General features: G+C 44.0%; 1 protein-coding gene across 1 annotated transcript in view; it reads left to right on the top strand.

Moving 5' to 3' along the window:
* Window positions 1-3,210: 3,210 nt before the first annotated feature.
* Window positions 3,211-17,514, top strand: part of CREBBP (CREB binding lysine acetyltransferase) — a 127,906-nt gene continuing 113,602 nt past the window's right edge. The window contains exon 1 of the mRNA XM_024759716.1: window positions 3,211-3,330. Coding sequence (XP_024615484.1) covers window positions 3,246-3,330 — 85 coding nt within the window. The 5' untranslated portion in view covers window positions 3,211-3,245. The remainder of the gene's footprint in view (window positions 3,331-17,514) is intronic.

The raw sequence follows: 17,514 nt of genomic DNA, 5'->3' as shown, positions 1-17,514 counted from the left end.
GCTGCACATTCCTCAATTCTCCCCCATCAACGTCCTCTCTCTCCAGTTCGGTCTGTGAATCTGGGTCTGTTTTCTTTCTGCTGAGTTCATCCCTCAGCCCCCACCTGGGAAGTCCCAATCACATCAAATCCAACCCCGCCCTGCCCCTCCCCGCAGAAGCTTTCACTTGGTGCCACCACGCAGATCCCTTTTTCGCTCTCCCAACTGGTCCTGACTTGTGTCCTTCTGCTGGGAGCACCAGCCTCCCTCTGTCTTTCCTTGTCTCTCTTACTTCTTCCCAAACCGGACCCAGTTTGATTGACAGAGAGTTCCCGTACCATACAATTCACCCAAAGTATAGATTTCAATGGTTTTCAGCTCAGAGTTGTGAATCTTCATCACCATTAATTTTGGAACATTTTCATCTCCCCAAACAGAAACCTCATAACCTTTGGTGACCATCCACTGTCTCCCCCTCTCCCCAGCCCCCCGAAACCACTAATCTACTTTCTGTCTCCATGGATTTGCCTATTCTGGACATTTCATATAAGTGGAATCATACAATATATGGTCTTTAGTGACTGTCTTCTTTCACTGAACATCGTATTTTCAAGGTTCATCCATGTTGTAGCTGTGTCAGTGCTTTATTCCTTGTCTGGCTGAATAATATTCCATTGTGTGGCTATAACACATTGTATTTATCCATTCAGCAGTTGATGGATTCAAATGGACTTTTCTCAGGAAATCTCTCCTGATTTATTTCTACCTACTCCTCCTCTCCCAGGCCCGAAGCATTCTGTAAATGGGGATTCCTTGGTGACACGGCCTCTGAGAATGGAGAGAGCAGGAGGCAACCTTATGTTTGCAACCTAGCAGAGCCCCTTAGTGGCTGAGTGACTGGCCCTCCTTGGGGCCTTATTTCCTCCTCAATAAAATGTGGACAATGATACTTCCTTCCAGGATTGTGGGAAGTCCTGATCCAAGTGGAGCATGTGGCAGAGTGGCCTGGCATACAGAAGGCACTCAGTAGTGCTGGGTCCCTTTTGTCTGTGTCGACCTTGATCCCAAGCTAAGGGTGGGCAGACAGGAACCATACTTCCTTCCTTGCTATTCTGCTGTCGATGTCTGAGTGCGGTGTTCTTTGACGGGAGTCAGACTAAGGAGAGAAGACATAGAAAGGAAAGAAAAAGCAGATATCAAGGAATACCAGAGGAATGTAATAAAAGGATACAAATGAGATAGAAAAAGGTCTGTAGAGCAGGTATGTTTCAGGGTTGAGCGTGGTGAGGTAGGAAGAACATGGGGTTTGAAGGTTTGAAGACCTGCGTTTCAGCCCCAGCCCTGACACATCCAGGTCACTTACCTCTGGGTTACAGGGACGGGTGCCCTCAATTTCCCCCTCTGGGGGTGAGGGGGTGGTATGAGCTCATGGGCCCACTGTTGTGTAAACCATTTACCCAGGGACTCTGAAGGCCAGGTGGTGTCCCGACTGATCCAAGCAGGTCCTGGCTGTGGCCTCTCAGTGACCTGACACGTTGTCCCCTCTGTGGGTGAGTGGCCTGGAGCTGTCTCAGGCTGGAGCCCATCCTTCTCGGTGTCCTGGAGGCCTCTAGGACTCAGGGGAACCTGACAGTGTTCATTCATTCATCAAATTCCACAAACCTACCTCTTGCAGGGCACTGTACTATGACTAAGACCTGGCTCTTGCCCTCAAGGGGCCCACAGACTTGGGGTGAGAGGGACACACAAGGCACATTCAGATATAGGATGCCACTGGCCTTGTGTTACTCTGTGACTCTAAACACCTTCTGCCTTCTTGTGCAAATTGCCTTCCTGGATGTTTCTGTTTCTGATTTCCAGGACTTGCTCTTTGGCCTCGTCAAATATATAGAGATTTCTTTCTTTATTCTTTGCCCAAGAGATTAGCACAGTGGCAGTGCCCTCAGGAGATTCTCAGGGGATATTTGATGGATAAATAAAGACATGAAGGATGAAAAATGAAAGTGTGTGGTATGCCTTCACAGAAGTATGCCCACAAGTGCTGTGGGAGCCCAAAACTGAGCTGGGGGGGCTTCCTGGAGTAGGTGATGTTTGAACTGGGTCTTGGGATTAGAGTTTGCCAGGTATATGTATTCTCAGCGCAGGGAACAGCATTTGCAAAAATATAAAAAGGTCAGAATGGTAAGAACTTCCTAGTGGCTGCGTGGGTGTCGGGGAGTGAGGGTGGAGTGAAGAATGGAAAGTGGAAGGGAGGGATGGGGGGGCAGTCAAGATTTTGAACAATATAAAGAGAAAAAAGTAGAAAGATCACTCAGTCTTGACACTTGAAGACAATCACTTTTTTGCATATATATATTTGTTTAAAACAACTATACATATGTTCTTTTAGATGCCTCTGGGGCAGTGGGATGGGGAGGAAGAGCGGTTTGTCCAGGTAAAGGACCTGGGAAGGCAGGTTGCTTGGTGGGTGGGAGAGAGGGAGGAGTCGGCGCTGACTCACAGGATTCTAGCTTAGGAAACAGGTTGCTGGTGATACCTTTCGGATAAGGACTTCGGATGAAGTGCTGGCAAGTTGTGAGAAGCAGATAAGGAGCTGAGATGTGTGAACACCTTAGATTTTTGTGGAACTGTCCTGCGGGGAGTGGCCACGCGGGCTGGTGTCCCTGGGACCCCACACCTGTCTGGAACACCTGTGGGGTCCGGGTAGTTGTCCTGGGGTGGGGGTGGGGGGCGCGCCCCGGTCGTCGAGGCCCTAAGCCCTAATGTAATGGGACCTTCTGGGCCGGGCGCAGGCTGAGCGCGTCCGTCTGGGAGGCAGCGCTCACCAACTCCCGATGCAGGTGACCCCATCTCATCGGGCTGGGGAACAGGGGTTCAGGAGTCTTGCGCCCCCCTCACTTCACGTGGGGGAGTTCGAATTCCGGCCCTGCCACTTCCTGCCTCAGTTTCCCCATCTGCACCCGATCGCAGGCGGACCCGAGAGCAGTATGTAACCTGCAGAGGCCACGACACATCGATGGCATCCGGCGAGGGGAAGTGGCCAGGCCTGGTCGCGGAGGAGGGTCGCGGGGCAGGGGCGTGAGGAGCCGGGACCTGGCAGAGTCGCCCTGCGGGACAGGCGGGCCCGGCCGGCGCCGACTCCGCGCCTGGGGGCCCGGCTCGCGACCAGGCCGTAGCCAGAGCCCTCGCCGCCCAGTCGCCGTCAGAACAAAAGTGGCGGCGGTGCCCGGCGCCCGGCGTCGGGCTGTTTTCGCGAGCAGGTGAAAATGGCCGAAAACTTGCTGGACGGACCGCCCAACCCCAAACGAGCCAAACTCAGCTCGCCAGGCTTCTCGGCGAATGACAGCACAGGTGAGGAGGGGGCCGGGCCGGGGGTAGGGGCCCCGGGGGTCGCTGTCAGCCCCACCTGGAAGTGAGTGCCCCTGGGGGACCCGAACTCAGCGGAGGACCGCGCAGCCCCTTCCCCGGGACCCGCGCCGCAGAGGGGGAAGTTTGTCGGAAGACTGTCATGGGGCCCGAGTAGGGCGACACATGCCCGGGTGCGCTCGGATCGCCCGGAGTTGGTGAACCCTCCTCGCGTGGAGACCGAGTGGTACTTCCAGCGAGAAAAAGTAAAGTGGAGCGTGTCTATTCTGCGTGGTGATTCCGTACCCCTTCCTCTGCCGCCGTGTGTCGACACACGCGTGGCTGTCTGGAGGGATGTCAGCGGAGGGTAGGTTTGCTGGTGAGAAAAGAAAATAGTGCAGTCGAAAGGGGACCCGAAGTGTTTTCTGAATTGGTAACACATTCACAAGGCTGCGACCAGAAGACACTCCTAGCAGCAGCCAGCTTGTGAGTTACGACTTAGAAGTTACTTGGAATGTGCTCATTGGGAAAATGCTTAGTAGTTATTTTGAAAACTCTTGTTGCTGGTCACCTAAGTCATTACATTTTTCACAACCCCAAACTTCGTTAGCAAGATGTCATGAAAGTTGCTGTGGAGTGTTTAATTTCACTTGTATGACTTCGGAAGAAAGTTAAATAGCAGATTCATCTGAGCTGCAGTCTCCAAGGGCGCTTGTGTTGTTTTTACAGTGTAGATATATATTAATTACATTTTTTCCCAAAAAAATTTTTATCAGGGTACTGAATAAATCATTCTTTTAAGCAGCTTCCTTGGAAACTTCCTTAGGTAATCATGTCAGTTACCTAAGAGAAGTATTTTAGTTTTCTGTTCATTTAATAATGCTAGCTTCTTCTGGGCTGGTTCACGGTAGCATTATGAACTAGTTGTATTTCCTCTTTCAGAACTCTCCTTTGCAGTAAAATAAAAACTTGTGCGCTGCTGTGAATGATTTGATTCCCAGCGCAGCTTGCGTTTCTCCACTACGGTCTTGAGTAGCAGCATCTGAAAATCAGTTTATAATGAATGGGTACAAATTGAATTATATTGCTGCAGCAATGCCTTCAGATTTGCAGTAGACACAGCTGTTCAGCTTGTGCAAATATTTCTGGGACTGACCGCTAGTGTTTTTATACTAGTGGTCTAAAAATCTATTTCTACTGTTGAAACAAAACTTGAATTTTGTGGCTTCAGTTTTAATACAATTCCTAGACTGTTAGTTAAAGTAGAAGTGAGGGAAACAATTTTTTTTTAAAACCACTCATAAGATTCTTGTCTGGTTGAAATAAATTTGTTAAACAGTGGGGAGGAATCAGTAAATCTCACGCTATATAAGTCACTAATAATACTCTTCCTAAAAACTGATAAAGGAGTTGAGTTTGATGTTAATTTTGTAAAATTGGTTTATCTGAAATGAGAAATGTGGGAACAACCAAGATTTAAATACTCTGATTTTACTGCCTGAAAAAAACTTATGATTTTACTGCAGAATAGATCTCCTTTGCTTCATTAATCTTGGCATGTTTGAGTGAAAAATCTTTAATCATATGAAATATAGATCGTACCAGACAAGTTCAGCCTTGAAGCTTGTCCTTTGAAACTGGTAACTTTTGAATGGCTTTGCAGCTTTTCTGTTGTTGAATGAGGTTATTGTAGATTTTGTTTTATGAAGAAAGACAAATTAGTAACATGACACTTAACAAAAAGGCTTGTCCCACTATATACTTTCAGCTGTTTCCAAGATGGTGCCCAAAGGATTGGCTTTTGGGTAGTTCTGTTATTGGACGGTCACATATTTACTTAATGTGCTGCTAATCACAACAAAGTTTATCAGAAAGGATTTTCTACTCTTGACCACTTTTTTCCCCTTTTCCAATTTTGATCTTTGTAAGACGTTGGGGCTCTTTTATAAATGTGGAACAAAAAAGTCAGTTTTTAACAGTTCTGTTTAAATAATCCAAAGAATAAGTTCACCGTCATATTTATGTTGGGTCCTTGGTTGCACATCATCACCATCACATTATTGTGATAGGGTCTGTTAGCGTGGTGGGCCACAGAAGGGGTCATCATTGAGCATATTAAAAAAGGTAAAACGTTGTCTCCTATAACTAAAACAGAGATCTTAAGGATGTATATTAAAGCCAATAAAGAACTAAAGCAATTACATTACACTAGTCAAAGGAATGAAAGCATTTGGTTAGGTGGAAAAGTGGGGAGAGACCTGGGAATAACATTCTTGAGAGAGACAGCGTCATTTTAGTGAGGGGATGTGTGTTTTTGGCTTCTAGGATAAAATTGGGCCAGGCAGAGCAAGGTAGTATGTTCCATGCTCATGTGGTAAAATTTGAGGGAGGGGAGCTCTGCATGGGAAGAGCTGAAGGGTTAGGAGGAGAAGGAGGCGGCCTTGGTGGCCTGAGAAACAAGAGTGACTTGGACTGTCACGATGCAGTGCATGTCTCTGGGGACTGGCCTGTGGAGCCATCAGTGTCAGCTGAGTCCCGGGGCGGGTGTGCGGGAGGGGCAGAATAGTACACCTGATGCTGGGGCGCTTACCAGCCAGGATGCTGCCTGCAGGGCGCTTGTATGTGTGTACGCTCCAGTAAGGTAAGGCAGTTACCAGCCAGGATGCTGCCTGCAGGGGGAGCGTGTATGTGCATGCACTCCAGTGAGGTAAGGCGGCATCTCTGATAAATGTCATTGCCACCAGAGACTGATGGGAGAGATCAGTGCAGGCTGGGGAGGTCAGGGAAGGTTTCTGAGGGGAGTGTGCAGAGCTGATGCAGAAATAGGGAATGTACCGCAAAGACAGGTAACAAGAGGAAGAAGGAAAAGCAGTACTTTTCACCCAACCCCAACCTTTCTTCTAGAGTGGCACAGAATTTGATGGTATCAGATGTTGTTGAAGTAGCATTTTCTTGTTTTACATTGAAGGCGTAAATGCTTTTTTACAAATGTCATCTTCCTTTACTTGGCACCCTTTATGAGAAGTAGGACTTTGTGTTACCAGTGTATATTTAGTTGTGTGTTTTGGAAACTTTTTTATTTAATATGTCCAAATTAAACCAGCATATTAGTGTCTTTCAGCAGCAGGGATTCATGATTTAACAGCGCGGAACAAATTAATACCTAGGCAAGCAGTAGACCTTTTTCGGTCAGCTTTATTGAAGCCAAATTTACATTCAACAGATATACTATAAAAAAGTTTTGTAGGACTGCCTTTTGAAAGTTGAACACAGGTATGTTTCATCCTATGCTGTATAAATCTCCCTAAGCAGTTGTGGTTACATTTTATACTGTGAATCCCTTTAAGTGCAAGAGAAAACTATATTTAAAGAAACTTGGTGTAAATACTGTTACCAACCAAAATACCTTTTACGGCAAAATGATGACCTTTCAGGTTTACATATTGGAGTGCTTTTCTCCCCATCATCTCAGTTTGGTCCTCACAGCAACCTGTGAGGCAGGAAGGGAAGATACTGTTCCTGCCAATTCCAGGTGAGGAACCAGACTTAAGAGAGGTGATCTGCCCAAAATAACATAAAGGGTAAAAACCAGAATCAAACCTAGATCATTAAAGTAAATTGATAAATTCATCTTAGAAATCTACATCGATAAACATGGAATTTACTTCACTCGTGGACCCGGGAGACTACAGTACTTAGCAAGTTTCAGTAGCATAACTCCAGCAAGTGAATTAAGTCCCTGTAGGGAAAGTTTGTCAGCAGCTAAGTTTCAGTAGCATAACTCCAGCAAGTGAATTAAGTCCCTGTAGGGAAAGTTTGTCAGCAGCTTTGGAACAGGAGAGTGTTCTTCCTATTAGGGGCCTGGGGTAGGAGCTCCCCCCTCCCTCTCATTCTGGTGCAGCAGGGTGTTATTCAAGGCCTATACTGGTCTTACATTCTTGTTTATTGCAGTGGGTAATTGAGGACCAGTTAGGTTATTTCATCTCGTTACTAAGTTCTGGCTAACTAGGAAATGTGAATTTTTGTAGAGACTTCTAGGGCTTTTCATGACTTGTTTAGCTTTTACTTAGTAGAAGAGTAGGGATTTTTGAATAACTGTGAGAGTGGTGAGAACAGTGGCCTCATTTGAAGTTCCTTGGGGATGGCAGGTAAGTATGAATCCCACCAAGGGAGCCTTCACAGTAGAGCAAAAGATTGAGAATCACTGCTGTTTAAAGCTTGAATTTGATTCTGTAATTCTCAAACATAATTGAGAATGGCTTGTAAAGGGACTTAGGCTTAATCCTACTATTGGAAGTTGATGCTTACATTGTTAGCCTGTATTTTTACAACTTCTGACTTGTGCCATTCTATTGATAGTTGTGTGACAAAGTGATTATTTGGGGCTACATAAGTGCCAGCTTTGTGTTTTTACTTAATGTGTTTGAGAACAAAATAGTTTAAAATGATTGTGCCAAAGTATAACTTCCCGTGTTAAGATGAAATGTTCCTTATTGTGAGTTTTGAAGATTAGAAAAGCTTGCTTTAAGCCATTTTAGTTCTTGGGGTAACATTAGTCAGGACACTACCTCTTTATCTCATTCAAACCAGCATTTCAAGTATATTCCAAGGGCACGTGAAGAGATGTTGCTCAACAGAGGTTTTGTGCTCAGAAGAAATTGGTCATAACCGAGGCACTTTCTTGCGGGCCCTCCCAGCCTTAGTTTGCTGATGGGCTGTGAGGCTTGGAGAGAGGGGCTTGCAGTTTGCACCATTCCCAGATACATGGGTCAGCAAGCTTTTTCTGTAAAGGGTAAGAGGACATAATTTCAGATTGCAGGCCACAAGGTCTCTGCTGCAGCTAACTCAGTGCTGCCATTTTGACGTGAAAGCAGCTCTGGACAATATGTACACGGATGTGTGCAGCTGTGTGCCAGTAAAACTAGAAAAACTCTCATTACAAAAACCGGCAGCCAGGTGGTTTGACCCTCAGGCTGCAGTTTGTGACCCTGATGTAATGTGGGACTGGTGCTCTGAAGATCCTCAGTTTCCTCATCTGTGAAAAAGAGAGGATGACCATCCCCATCTCCAAGGGTGATGGTGAAGGTGGAATGAGATGCTGTGTGAGAAGTGCCTGGTCTGGAGTGAGTGCTCAGTGCCTGGTGCCAGCACCGTCCTGACAGGGGAGAGTGGGTGCACCCTGGTAGTCACGTTTGCTGATGGTTCTGGAAACAGTAGTAGCCATGTATGTGTGTCGACACAGGCGCACAAGCAGGCAGATCTTTTTGTAGTGTAGCACATTCAGTATATAGCCAGGAGTTCTTTAATCAATACTACTTATTTTATTTTATTTTTAATTAATTAATTAATTTATTTATTTGCGGTACGTGGGCCTCTCACTGTTGTGGCCTCTCCCATTGCTGAGCACAGGCTCCGGACGCGCAGGCTCAGCGGCCATGGCTCATGGGCCCAGCCGCTCCACGGCATGTGGGATCCTCCCGGACCGGGGCACGAACCCGTGTCCCCTGCATCGGCAGGCGGACTCTCAACCACTGTGCCACCAGGGAAGCCCAATACTATTGATTTTTGCCTCCATTTTCAATTGTATTTTTTTGTAGGAACACGATGGTCATGAAATTTTAAAATTGCAAAAACGTAGGCACTATGGTATGTTCTGAAAATTCTTACTAATTTTGAAGTGTATTTCGTGGACTATTTAAGCAGCAAACAAATATGTGATTCTGTTTCTTTACTGTGTATATTACAGTTCAGTCTGAGGTACCCCTTATGCAGTAGCAGTGTACAAAGGATTCTGGTGATGCCTTCAAGTAGCTTAGAACTATGTTGACAAAGATAAGACATAGAGGCAAAACTTGAGAAAAGAATATAAAATGCAGTCAGGTGCCCAAATGCCTGAGTCAGAAAGGGCAATTGAAGAAGGCTTCATTTATTCACCCAGTGTTTACTGAATGCCCCATGTGCATAACCCCAGGGCTGGGTGTCCAAGTGGAGGTGGCACCTGAGGCAGGGCCTTAGTACTCCTGTTCTGTGGTGCCCCCTGGGCTTCTCTCACTGAGCCAGAGCAAGGAGCCAGGCAGTTGGGGAAGTCTGCTGGGTTTCTGTGCCTTCTGTGCGTGGGGAAAAGCACTCTGGCTACTCAGAGAGTTTCATCTCGGTGGGTGTGATCTCAGCCCATGGCTTGCATCTAGTCCTCTCAGGTTGTCCAAGATGGTCTCTTAGAAGCTCTCAGACTCCTGGCCATGCCCTCTGGTTTCCATTACGTGTGCCCAGTGTTCGCTGAGCCCACTCTGAGGCCTTTCCTTAGTGGCACGTCCCTTATCAGAACTGTCCCATGCCTGATGGGCTCCCCTGGCCTGCTGTGGCATCCACAGCTCTTGCATAAATTGGGGGAAGGGATGCCATACTTTCCCAATTCAGTCTAAGCTTAGCTTTCAGGATTGTCACATTGCAGCAAGTCATTGATGCAGGAAGTCAGCGCTTGCACCAGTGTCTGTTGGGGGCTTTTGCGTGTTCACCTTTTTTGTGGGGGCTGTGATTTGCTGACAGTAGTGCCGGAAAAGAGCCATGTGCAAGGTTGCCCAGCTCAAGCTTTGACTTGAAGAGATGTGAATCACAGATTGGGGTGGAAGGGTATCTTTAGGAAAGGCATGGAAGTAAGCAAAAGTGGCTTTTTTTTTTCCCCCAAGTTCTTAGACAATATGCAGAATGTTGCTGACTTTGAAAAATCTGCCTTCAGGGTGTTTTCTTGTTCTAAATTTGGGAAGTGAGGCTATTTTTGAGCTCTATGTCTAGAAGTCAAATTCCTTTCTTTTAAAACCTTACCCTTAGAAAGACCTTGGATATCATCCCGTGTAACGTTTTCCCCCATGTTTCATTTCCATTAATCAAAAGAATGTTTAGTTGAACCATCACTAAGAATAGTAAAATCTAATGCTAAAGAAATTTTCACTCGGTTAAACCCGACTTTCCTATTTCTAGATGTCCCGTCTGCTGCTCTTTGAAGATCTCTTAATTTGCCAGTCTTTCTAATACACCTGTGTATATAGTAGGTGTTTCTTAATAGTTGTAGCTGTTTAACGGGATTATACAATTCTGTTGTAAAGCAAAATCTTTTTTCTTTAGATTTATTTTAATTAATTTATTTATTTTTGGCTGCATTGGGTCACTGTTGCTGTGCACAGGCTTTCTCTAGTTGCGGTAAGCGGGAGCTAGTCTTTGTTGCGGTGTGCAGGCTTCTCATTGCGGTAGCTTCTCGTGTTGCGCAGCATGGGCTCTAGGCATGTGGGCTTCAGTAGTTGTGGCGCCTGGGTTCAGTTGTTCCACGGCATGTGGGATCTTCCCGGACCAGGGCTCAAACCCATCTCCCCTGCATTGACAGGTGGATTCTTAACCACTGTGCCACCAGGGAAGTCCCGCAAAATATTTTTATATTTCAAAAGCTTCCCTTTGCACTGCCCCCAAATATTTTGAATTTTCCTTATAAAAACGGTACCATCTATATGTGTTTTAATTTTGTACTTAGAATAACCAATGAAATAGCAAGAAAAATAAGCTACTGTTTCTTCTGATAGCCTGTAGAATGAGGCTTGAACAATATTTGAATAAAGTGGATTTTGGTATTTGATAACAAACTGAATGATAACACTCAGGAACTATAGAAATATATCAAATAATTGGGGTTTTCTTTGACAGTTATGGACTGTATGCGTTTGACCCAGTTCCTTTGGATTAAAATATTTTGAGTGTTTGTCACTTGATTAAAAGTAGAACCTTCTAACCATGACTCAGAGTTGAAGGAAATGTCAGAGCTTTTTATACTGGGATACAGGTAGTGAGGAAGGAGCCTGACCTCCACTCAGTGGACACTGGATCTCAGCTTCCAGCTCATCAGCTCTGTGCCTTGGGCCAGTGACTTTACATTAGAACTTCGTTGGGGAGGGTGAGTCTCATCTCTAAAAGGGATTTTTTTTCCCCCCTAGAATTTTCCATTTCTTCTCACTTTGGTTAGCTTTGCATATTGGACTCCTGTGGTTCCTGGCATATAGCCGGTTGCAGCGGCTATTATTATTGTATCATTGTGGGAAAGTACTATACGTCACCTACCCTTGGGCTGGTGAGGATGGGACTGATGTAGGTGAGGGGTCTGACCCAGAACCAGATCCATGGACGTTTCTTGCTGAGTACACAGGAAGATGCTTCCCCTTCCTGTTCCACGTGGAGCACCAGGGCTGGTGCAGTCTCAGTACCAGCTTGCAAAGGAATGAATTAGAGGCTGAGATTCAGGAATCCCACAAAACGGGTAGGAGTTTGACACACTTTACTCAGTCTGTGTTTGAAGTTAAAAACTGTCCTTTATTGGAAAATTGAAGTCTAAACGGAACTGTTTTTCCCGTATTGTTTCAGAACAGGGACTTGATTTAGGTTAGGACTTAGTGAAAAAGGAAAAGTGAACATGGAGAAGCTATAAAAATGGTCTTCTTTAGCAAACAGGGGAGAAAATGGCCTTTGAATCACTATCCAGTTTAGTCAGGTTAATTGGTTGAAAGAAAGAGCAGTGAAATTTAATTTCCTCTTTAATTCAGCTACCACTGACCTTGAAAGGAATGGATTCAGCTCCTCCCTGTATTGTGGGGGGTTTTCTCTTTCTACAGATTCTATAATAGGAAGTTACTTCAGTTGGAGTTTACTGTTTTTCCAGTCTCCTAGATATTTTAGGTGTGGTGATTTATGGATTTTGCTAGTAAAAATCACCCCATGGCGGACAAAGAATTTTTGCCCCTAACATTAAATCTTATTTACATTTTATTTAATCAGTAATTTTTATTGAAAGCAACAAGGCACAAAGTATTGATAGATTTTTGTGTTACTTTGGTTGTGCCTTTACTACTCTGGGATTGGTTTTTGTTTGAAGAGCACAACCTGCCCAGAGTTGAACTTCTCTTTTAAAGATCTCTGAGAAAATCTCATTCAGTGATTTTTAGCTCACACTGGTGAGCTAAAACTTATTTTAGTGATAATTCAGTGTTTTAGCTCACACTGGTGACTTTCTCAATCTTTGAAAGTTAAGGAAAAATGGGTTCCTTCTCAATGGTAAGAGTGAGTTTGGACATTTCCTTTGTTTGAAATGCTAGTGTTCTCCTGATACTAAGTCCAGCTGAACTTTCTGTGATGATGGCCATGTTCTAGACCCACACTCCCAGTACTGGATCCTCTAGGCTCTTGTGGCTAGTGAGTACTTGAACTGTTAACTAATGTGAGTCAGGAGCTACATTTTAAATTTTATTTAATTGTAATTAATGTAAATGTTAATAGCCACATGTGGCTATTGGCTGCTGTGTCGGACAGCACAGCCCTGAGTATATTTACTTACCTCATTTGTCTAGAGTGTTCTTTTAAGATATTTATGACCTAGAGGGCAAAGTCCCTTTAAAGGGACCAACTTGTAAAGATGGAAAGCATTTTCAAAAATACTCATTGGTTTAGATATAGGATTTTTCAGTCATGTAGAAAATATTTGTTACACTGTGATGTCAGTCCTGGAGATCTAGTGGTGGGGACACAGCAGGTCCAGGGTCTGCCTTCATGGGAGACAGCTATAGTCAGCTGTGACCAAGTACCTTGGAGAGGAGGTCCATGATTGGGGCATAGGACAGAGTCTTTTCTTAAGGGTCTTGGAAGGCCTTCTGGGGGAGGTGACTGAGACCTGAGGATGAACAGGAGTCAGGGTGAGGTGCTATTCCAGGCATAGGGAACAGCATAAACAGCAAGTGTGGAGGTCTGGAGGTATACGCTTTTGAGCGTGTAAACTTTTTGCAAAAAGTCAGTTTTGTTTTTGTTTTACATTCAACAGGATACCATTTAGAGGCAGCATGGTCTTGCCTCTTAGATGTGGACACTACTGGTGTCCTGTGCTGAGAAGTTGGGTGGGCCTGAGCTCTAGTCTCAACTCTACCACTATTTATCTATTCTTTTATTCAACAAATATTAAAACGCTTATATAATTCAAATTATTTATATGTGCTTATTATGTATGGGACACTCTTGGGCTGTGGTGATATCAGTGGGGGCCCTGTGTTCTTGGAACTCAGAGTGCAGTGGTGTGGGCAGGCAGTCCAGCAGCCCCACCAATGCCTGTCTTATTTGCGAACTGAAATCAGTGTTGTGATGGGAAGGAACCAGATGCTTCAGGCTGGGTGGTCAGGGAAACTTCTTAGAGGAAGGGCACTGGAGCTCATTGTAGGACATACTAGCAGGGGGAGTCAGGCTGGGTGTCTGAAGGCAAGGTAAAGTCATGGAGAGCCTGCAGTGTCTGACCAGGGAGTCCAGACCATCCTTTTAGAGCTTAAAAAACAATACAAAATTTTAGAAGCCCATCACATCGAGGGTAGTTGGAGGAAGTGACTGTGATTTGTTCTCTAGAGGCTATATCATCTTTTTCCAAGGTATATTTTTCCATCTAAGTTCATACCTGCAGGGAGAGTTGACAACTGCTTTCTCTCTTCCCAAACCCCATTTGTGGGAGGGAAAAGACCCCACAAAAAGCAGCTTAAGAATCAGAACTACAGTTGACCCTTGAACGACGTGGGGGTTAGGGGTGCCAACCCTCCCTGCAGTCAAAAATCCACATACAACTTGCCCTCTGTATACCGGTTTCTCCATATTCGTGGGACCTCTCTATTTACTACTGAAAAAAAAAATCTATGTATAAGTGGACCTGTGCAGTTCAAACCCTTGTTCAAGGGTCAGCTGTAGTGTTCTTATTTAAGATATTAGGAAATTTTTGTACCAACAGGTAATTCTTCTTTAAAAAGTTTTTTTTTTTAATTCTTTGACTGGGTGACATGTTCATAGGGTTCCAAAAAGTACAAAAGACTTTAGTGAAAAGCCTTCCTTTCCTGTTTACAGAGTCACCCAGTTCCCCTCCCCACAGGCAACTAGTGTTTCTTGTATATCATGCTAGACATACGCTGTGTATGTAAGCACAGGCCATCTCTTTTTACTCCTTCTTCCCAAAGTGACATGTTATATATATTGTTCCACTATAGGTGCATTTCAGACTGATAAATATCTGAGAGCTGTAGGAAGTATTAATATTTGAAGATCAGGCTTCATTCTAAAAATCCTTTTTTTTTAAATGGTAAAATGTTTTGGTGCTGTACTTAAATAAAACAGAATGATTTTTGTGTTTTTTCAACACTTTGTAAATAGGAAGAATTGAAGCTCTAAAAAGTAATTTCATCTTGAAGAGTATTAGAGGTTTTGTTACTGTCATCATGTTGCACATCATTGGACCATGGTTCACACCAAAGTTCTGTTTATGGTTTCCCAGCTTCTGGAAAAGATTCTTTAAACCTGTGGTTTTTATTAACCACGTTATTAGTTGACATACAAATGTCTGTAGCTTAACCACCTACTTGTATGCCAAGTACAATAGATAAGGTAAAAATCAATCTCTTGCTTGGTAGGACTTCTAAGAATATTCATGTTAATTCCAGACCTTTTTATTAATTTAGTTAATTAATCTAGATATTGCAGAACACTAAAGGTGACCCAGAAAGTCCTTCAGAAGAGGAGTAGCTGAGTCCTTTGCCATTGTAAATCTGGGGAGGGAGAGTGATGGGTATTTAAGATGGAAGATAAGTTTGAGAATCGTTAAATAAAAAGTCAGGATGGAGAACAGAAATGGTAATTAGATCCTTTTTAGAGGTAAAAAGATATATACTGAGCTTCCCTGGTGGCGCAGTGGTTGACAGTCCGCCTGCCGATGCAGGGGACACGGGTTCGTGCCCCGGTCCGGGAAGATCCCACATGCCACGGAGCGGCTGGGCCCATGAGCCATGGCCGCTGAGCCTGCGCGTCCGGAGCCTGTGCTCCGCAATGGGAAAGGCCACAACAGTGAGAGGCCCGCGTACAGCAAAAATAAAAAGATATATACTAATGTGTCCATAGGGTATTTTCAGAAGGAAATCCCTGAAAATTGTTTTCCTTGGGAGTGGGGGGCTGGGGACGCTCCACTTTCACTTTATAGTCTTCCAAATGCTTTTTTAAAAAACATAAATATATAATTTTTAAAACAAAAAACTGGGCTTCCCTGACGGCAAGGCGGGTGAGAGTCTGCCTGCCAATGCAGGGGACATGGATTTGAGCTCTGGTCCGGGAGGATCCCACATGCCGTGGAGCAGCTGAGACTGGGTGCCACAACTGCTGAGTCCACGTGCCACAACTAGTGAGCCTGTGCACCACAACTGCTGAGGCCCGCACGCCTGGAGCCCGTGCTCCGCAACAAGAGAGGCCACCGCAGTGAGGGGCCCACACTCTGCAATGAAGAGTGTCCCCTGCTTGCCACAACTAGGGAAGGCCCGAGCGCAGCAATGAAGACCCAGTGCAGCCAAAAATAAATTAAATAAATAAATTTATAAATAAAATTAAAAGAAAAACTAGTTTAAAAGTAAATCAGATCCAAAGCAAAACATCTTTATTATTTGTGGTTAGAGGAATCTGTTAAATGGTGAGAACTGGAGTTTTGGTTAATTCCTATTGCAAAACCTCTAGACCTCTATCAAGAATGATTTGAACGAAGTGTAAATTAACTTAGAGGTGTTGTCCAAAGATGGGAAAATATGATTGTGTGTTAGTGTGGTGTCCAATCATCACTTCCTTTGTCACAAGCTCTGATTTTTTAACAATCTTTTTTTTTTGAAACATCTTTATTGGAGTATAATTGCTTTACAATGTTGTGTTAGTTTCTGCTGTATAACAAAGTGAATCAGCTATATGTATACATATATCACCTTATCCCCTCCCTCTTGCACCTCCCTCACCTCCTTGCTATCCCGGATGCATTACCCTTTTTGGCTCAAGTTTTTTTGTATACAGTTTTGACTCAGGAATTAAAAATTCTTCTTGTAAAAATTTCCAGGGTTGATAAGTAAAAGTGCTCAGCTTTTGAAAGATTTAAGAGAAGCATTTAGGTAGTCATGGTTATAGTACAAGTAATGCCAAAGAAAATGTAGAGAAATTCTGAAAAAACTTTAAAGAAAGCAGACCTTTTTCACAGGGAATAAGGACTGCAGGTAGAAATAGGGGTGAGTGGGGAAGAGAAGATATCTGTGGGAGGGGAGTTACATGCTCAGAAGTAGAGAAACATGAACACAAAACAGCATCAAAACTCTTACGTAGTTTATTTCTAACACTACCATCTCTCGTTCTCCATCATGCCATTTAATCCTTGCATCAACCATAGGATAGAGGGTCATTGATGCTGAGGTGTAGCCAGAGAGTGAAATAGACTTGGCTGGTTTTCTGGAAGATAGAGGCAGCAGGAAAGAGGTGTAAGGAGAAGGATGAGTAGAACAATGTAACATTTCAAGAAAATTCATTGTTGAATTTTGTTCTTTGTTTCTATTTTAGGAAACTAGTAATAGATGCTAAGATTACTACTTGATATCTTTGGCTAGACAAGTAACTTGTTAAAATTGATATTGTGTATCATCTGTAACTGGCACTCTTCTCTGTAATTCATTCTCTCATTCAGCATGCAGATGTTTGTTGAGGGCCTTCTATATGCTAAGCATTGTATGGCAGGTGCTGGGTAGACAGGATCCCTGCTTTCAAGGTACTTACAGACTCGTGAGTTGTAACAAGAAGTTGATCATATGATTTTAAGACTCATTCATTATGTCTTTAGAGTGTGGAAAGTTCATACTTCTGGCCAATACCAGATGTGATAAACTGGTTTGTACACATTTTGGGAGAAAAATCAGTTCTGCCAATACAGAGAATTTGGGGCTCCAAATACAATTCAAAAGAGAAAATAAGGTATTATGACAGAAAGAGGAGAATTTAGAAAACTTGAGGGAAGATGTGTTTTCTAGATGGTTTGTTTAGCTGTTGCATTTGAAACAAGTCTTTCAAACAAAACTGTTTTCGGATGTTATTGGCTGGACAGATTGAGTCAGTCACTTGCCTGATATTTGATTTTGTAAAATGAAAAGCTTTTTTCAGCCTACTTGATAGTAGTTCATTCCTTGTTTAAGGTGAAATGCTGACTTCTGATCGTGATGCATAAGAATGGGTCTTGCAGCATGTCTGTCAGTGTGTGGTGTGACCATCCCCTGGACCAAGGTCTCTGCGTGTGGTCTAGGAGGGAAAGGTCCCTCGTGGTCGCACATGATGAAGACCTTCCGTTCC

This window comes from Neophocaena asiaeorientalis, unplaced genomic scaffold (genome assembly GCF_003031525.2).
Source record: "Neophocaena asiaeorientalis asiaeorientalis breed wild unplaced genomic scaffold, Neophocaena_asiaeorientalis_V1.1 scaffold254, whole genome shotgun sequence".
Classification (NCBI taxonomy): Eukaryota; Metazoa; Chordata; class Mammalia; order Artiodactyla; family Phocoenidae; genus Neophocaena; species Neophocaena asiaeorientalis.
This window is presented reverse-complemented; position numbering and strand designations above follow the sequence as displayed.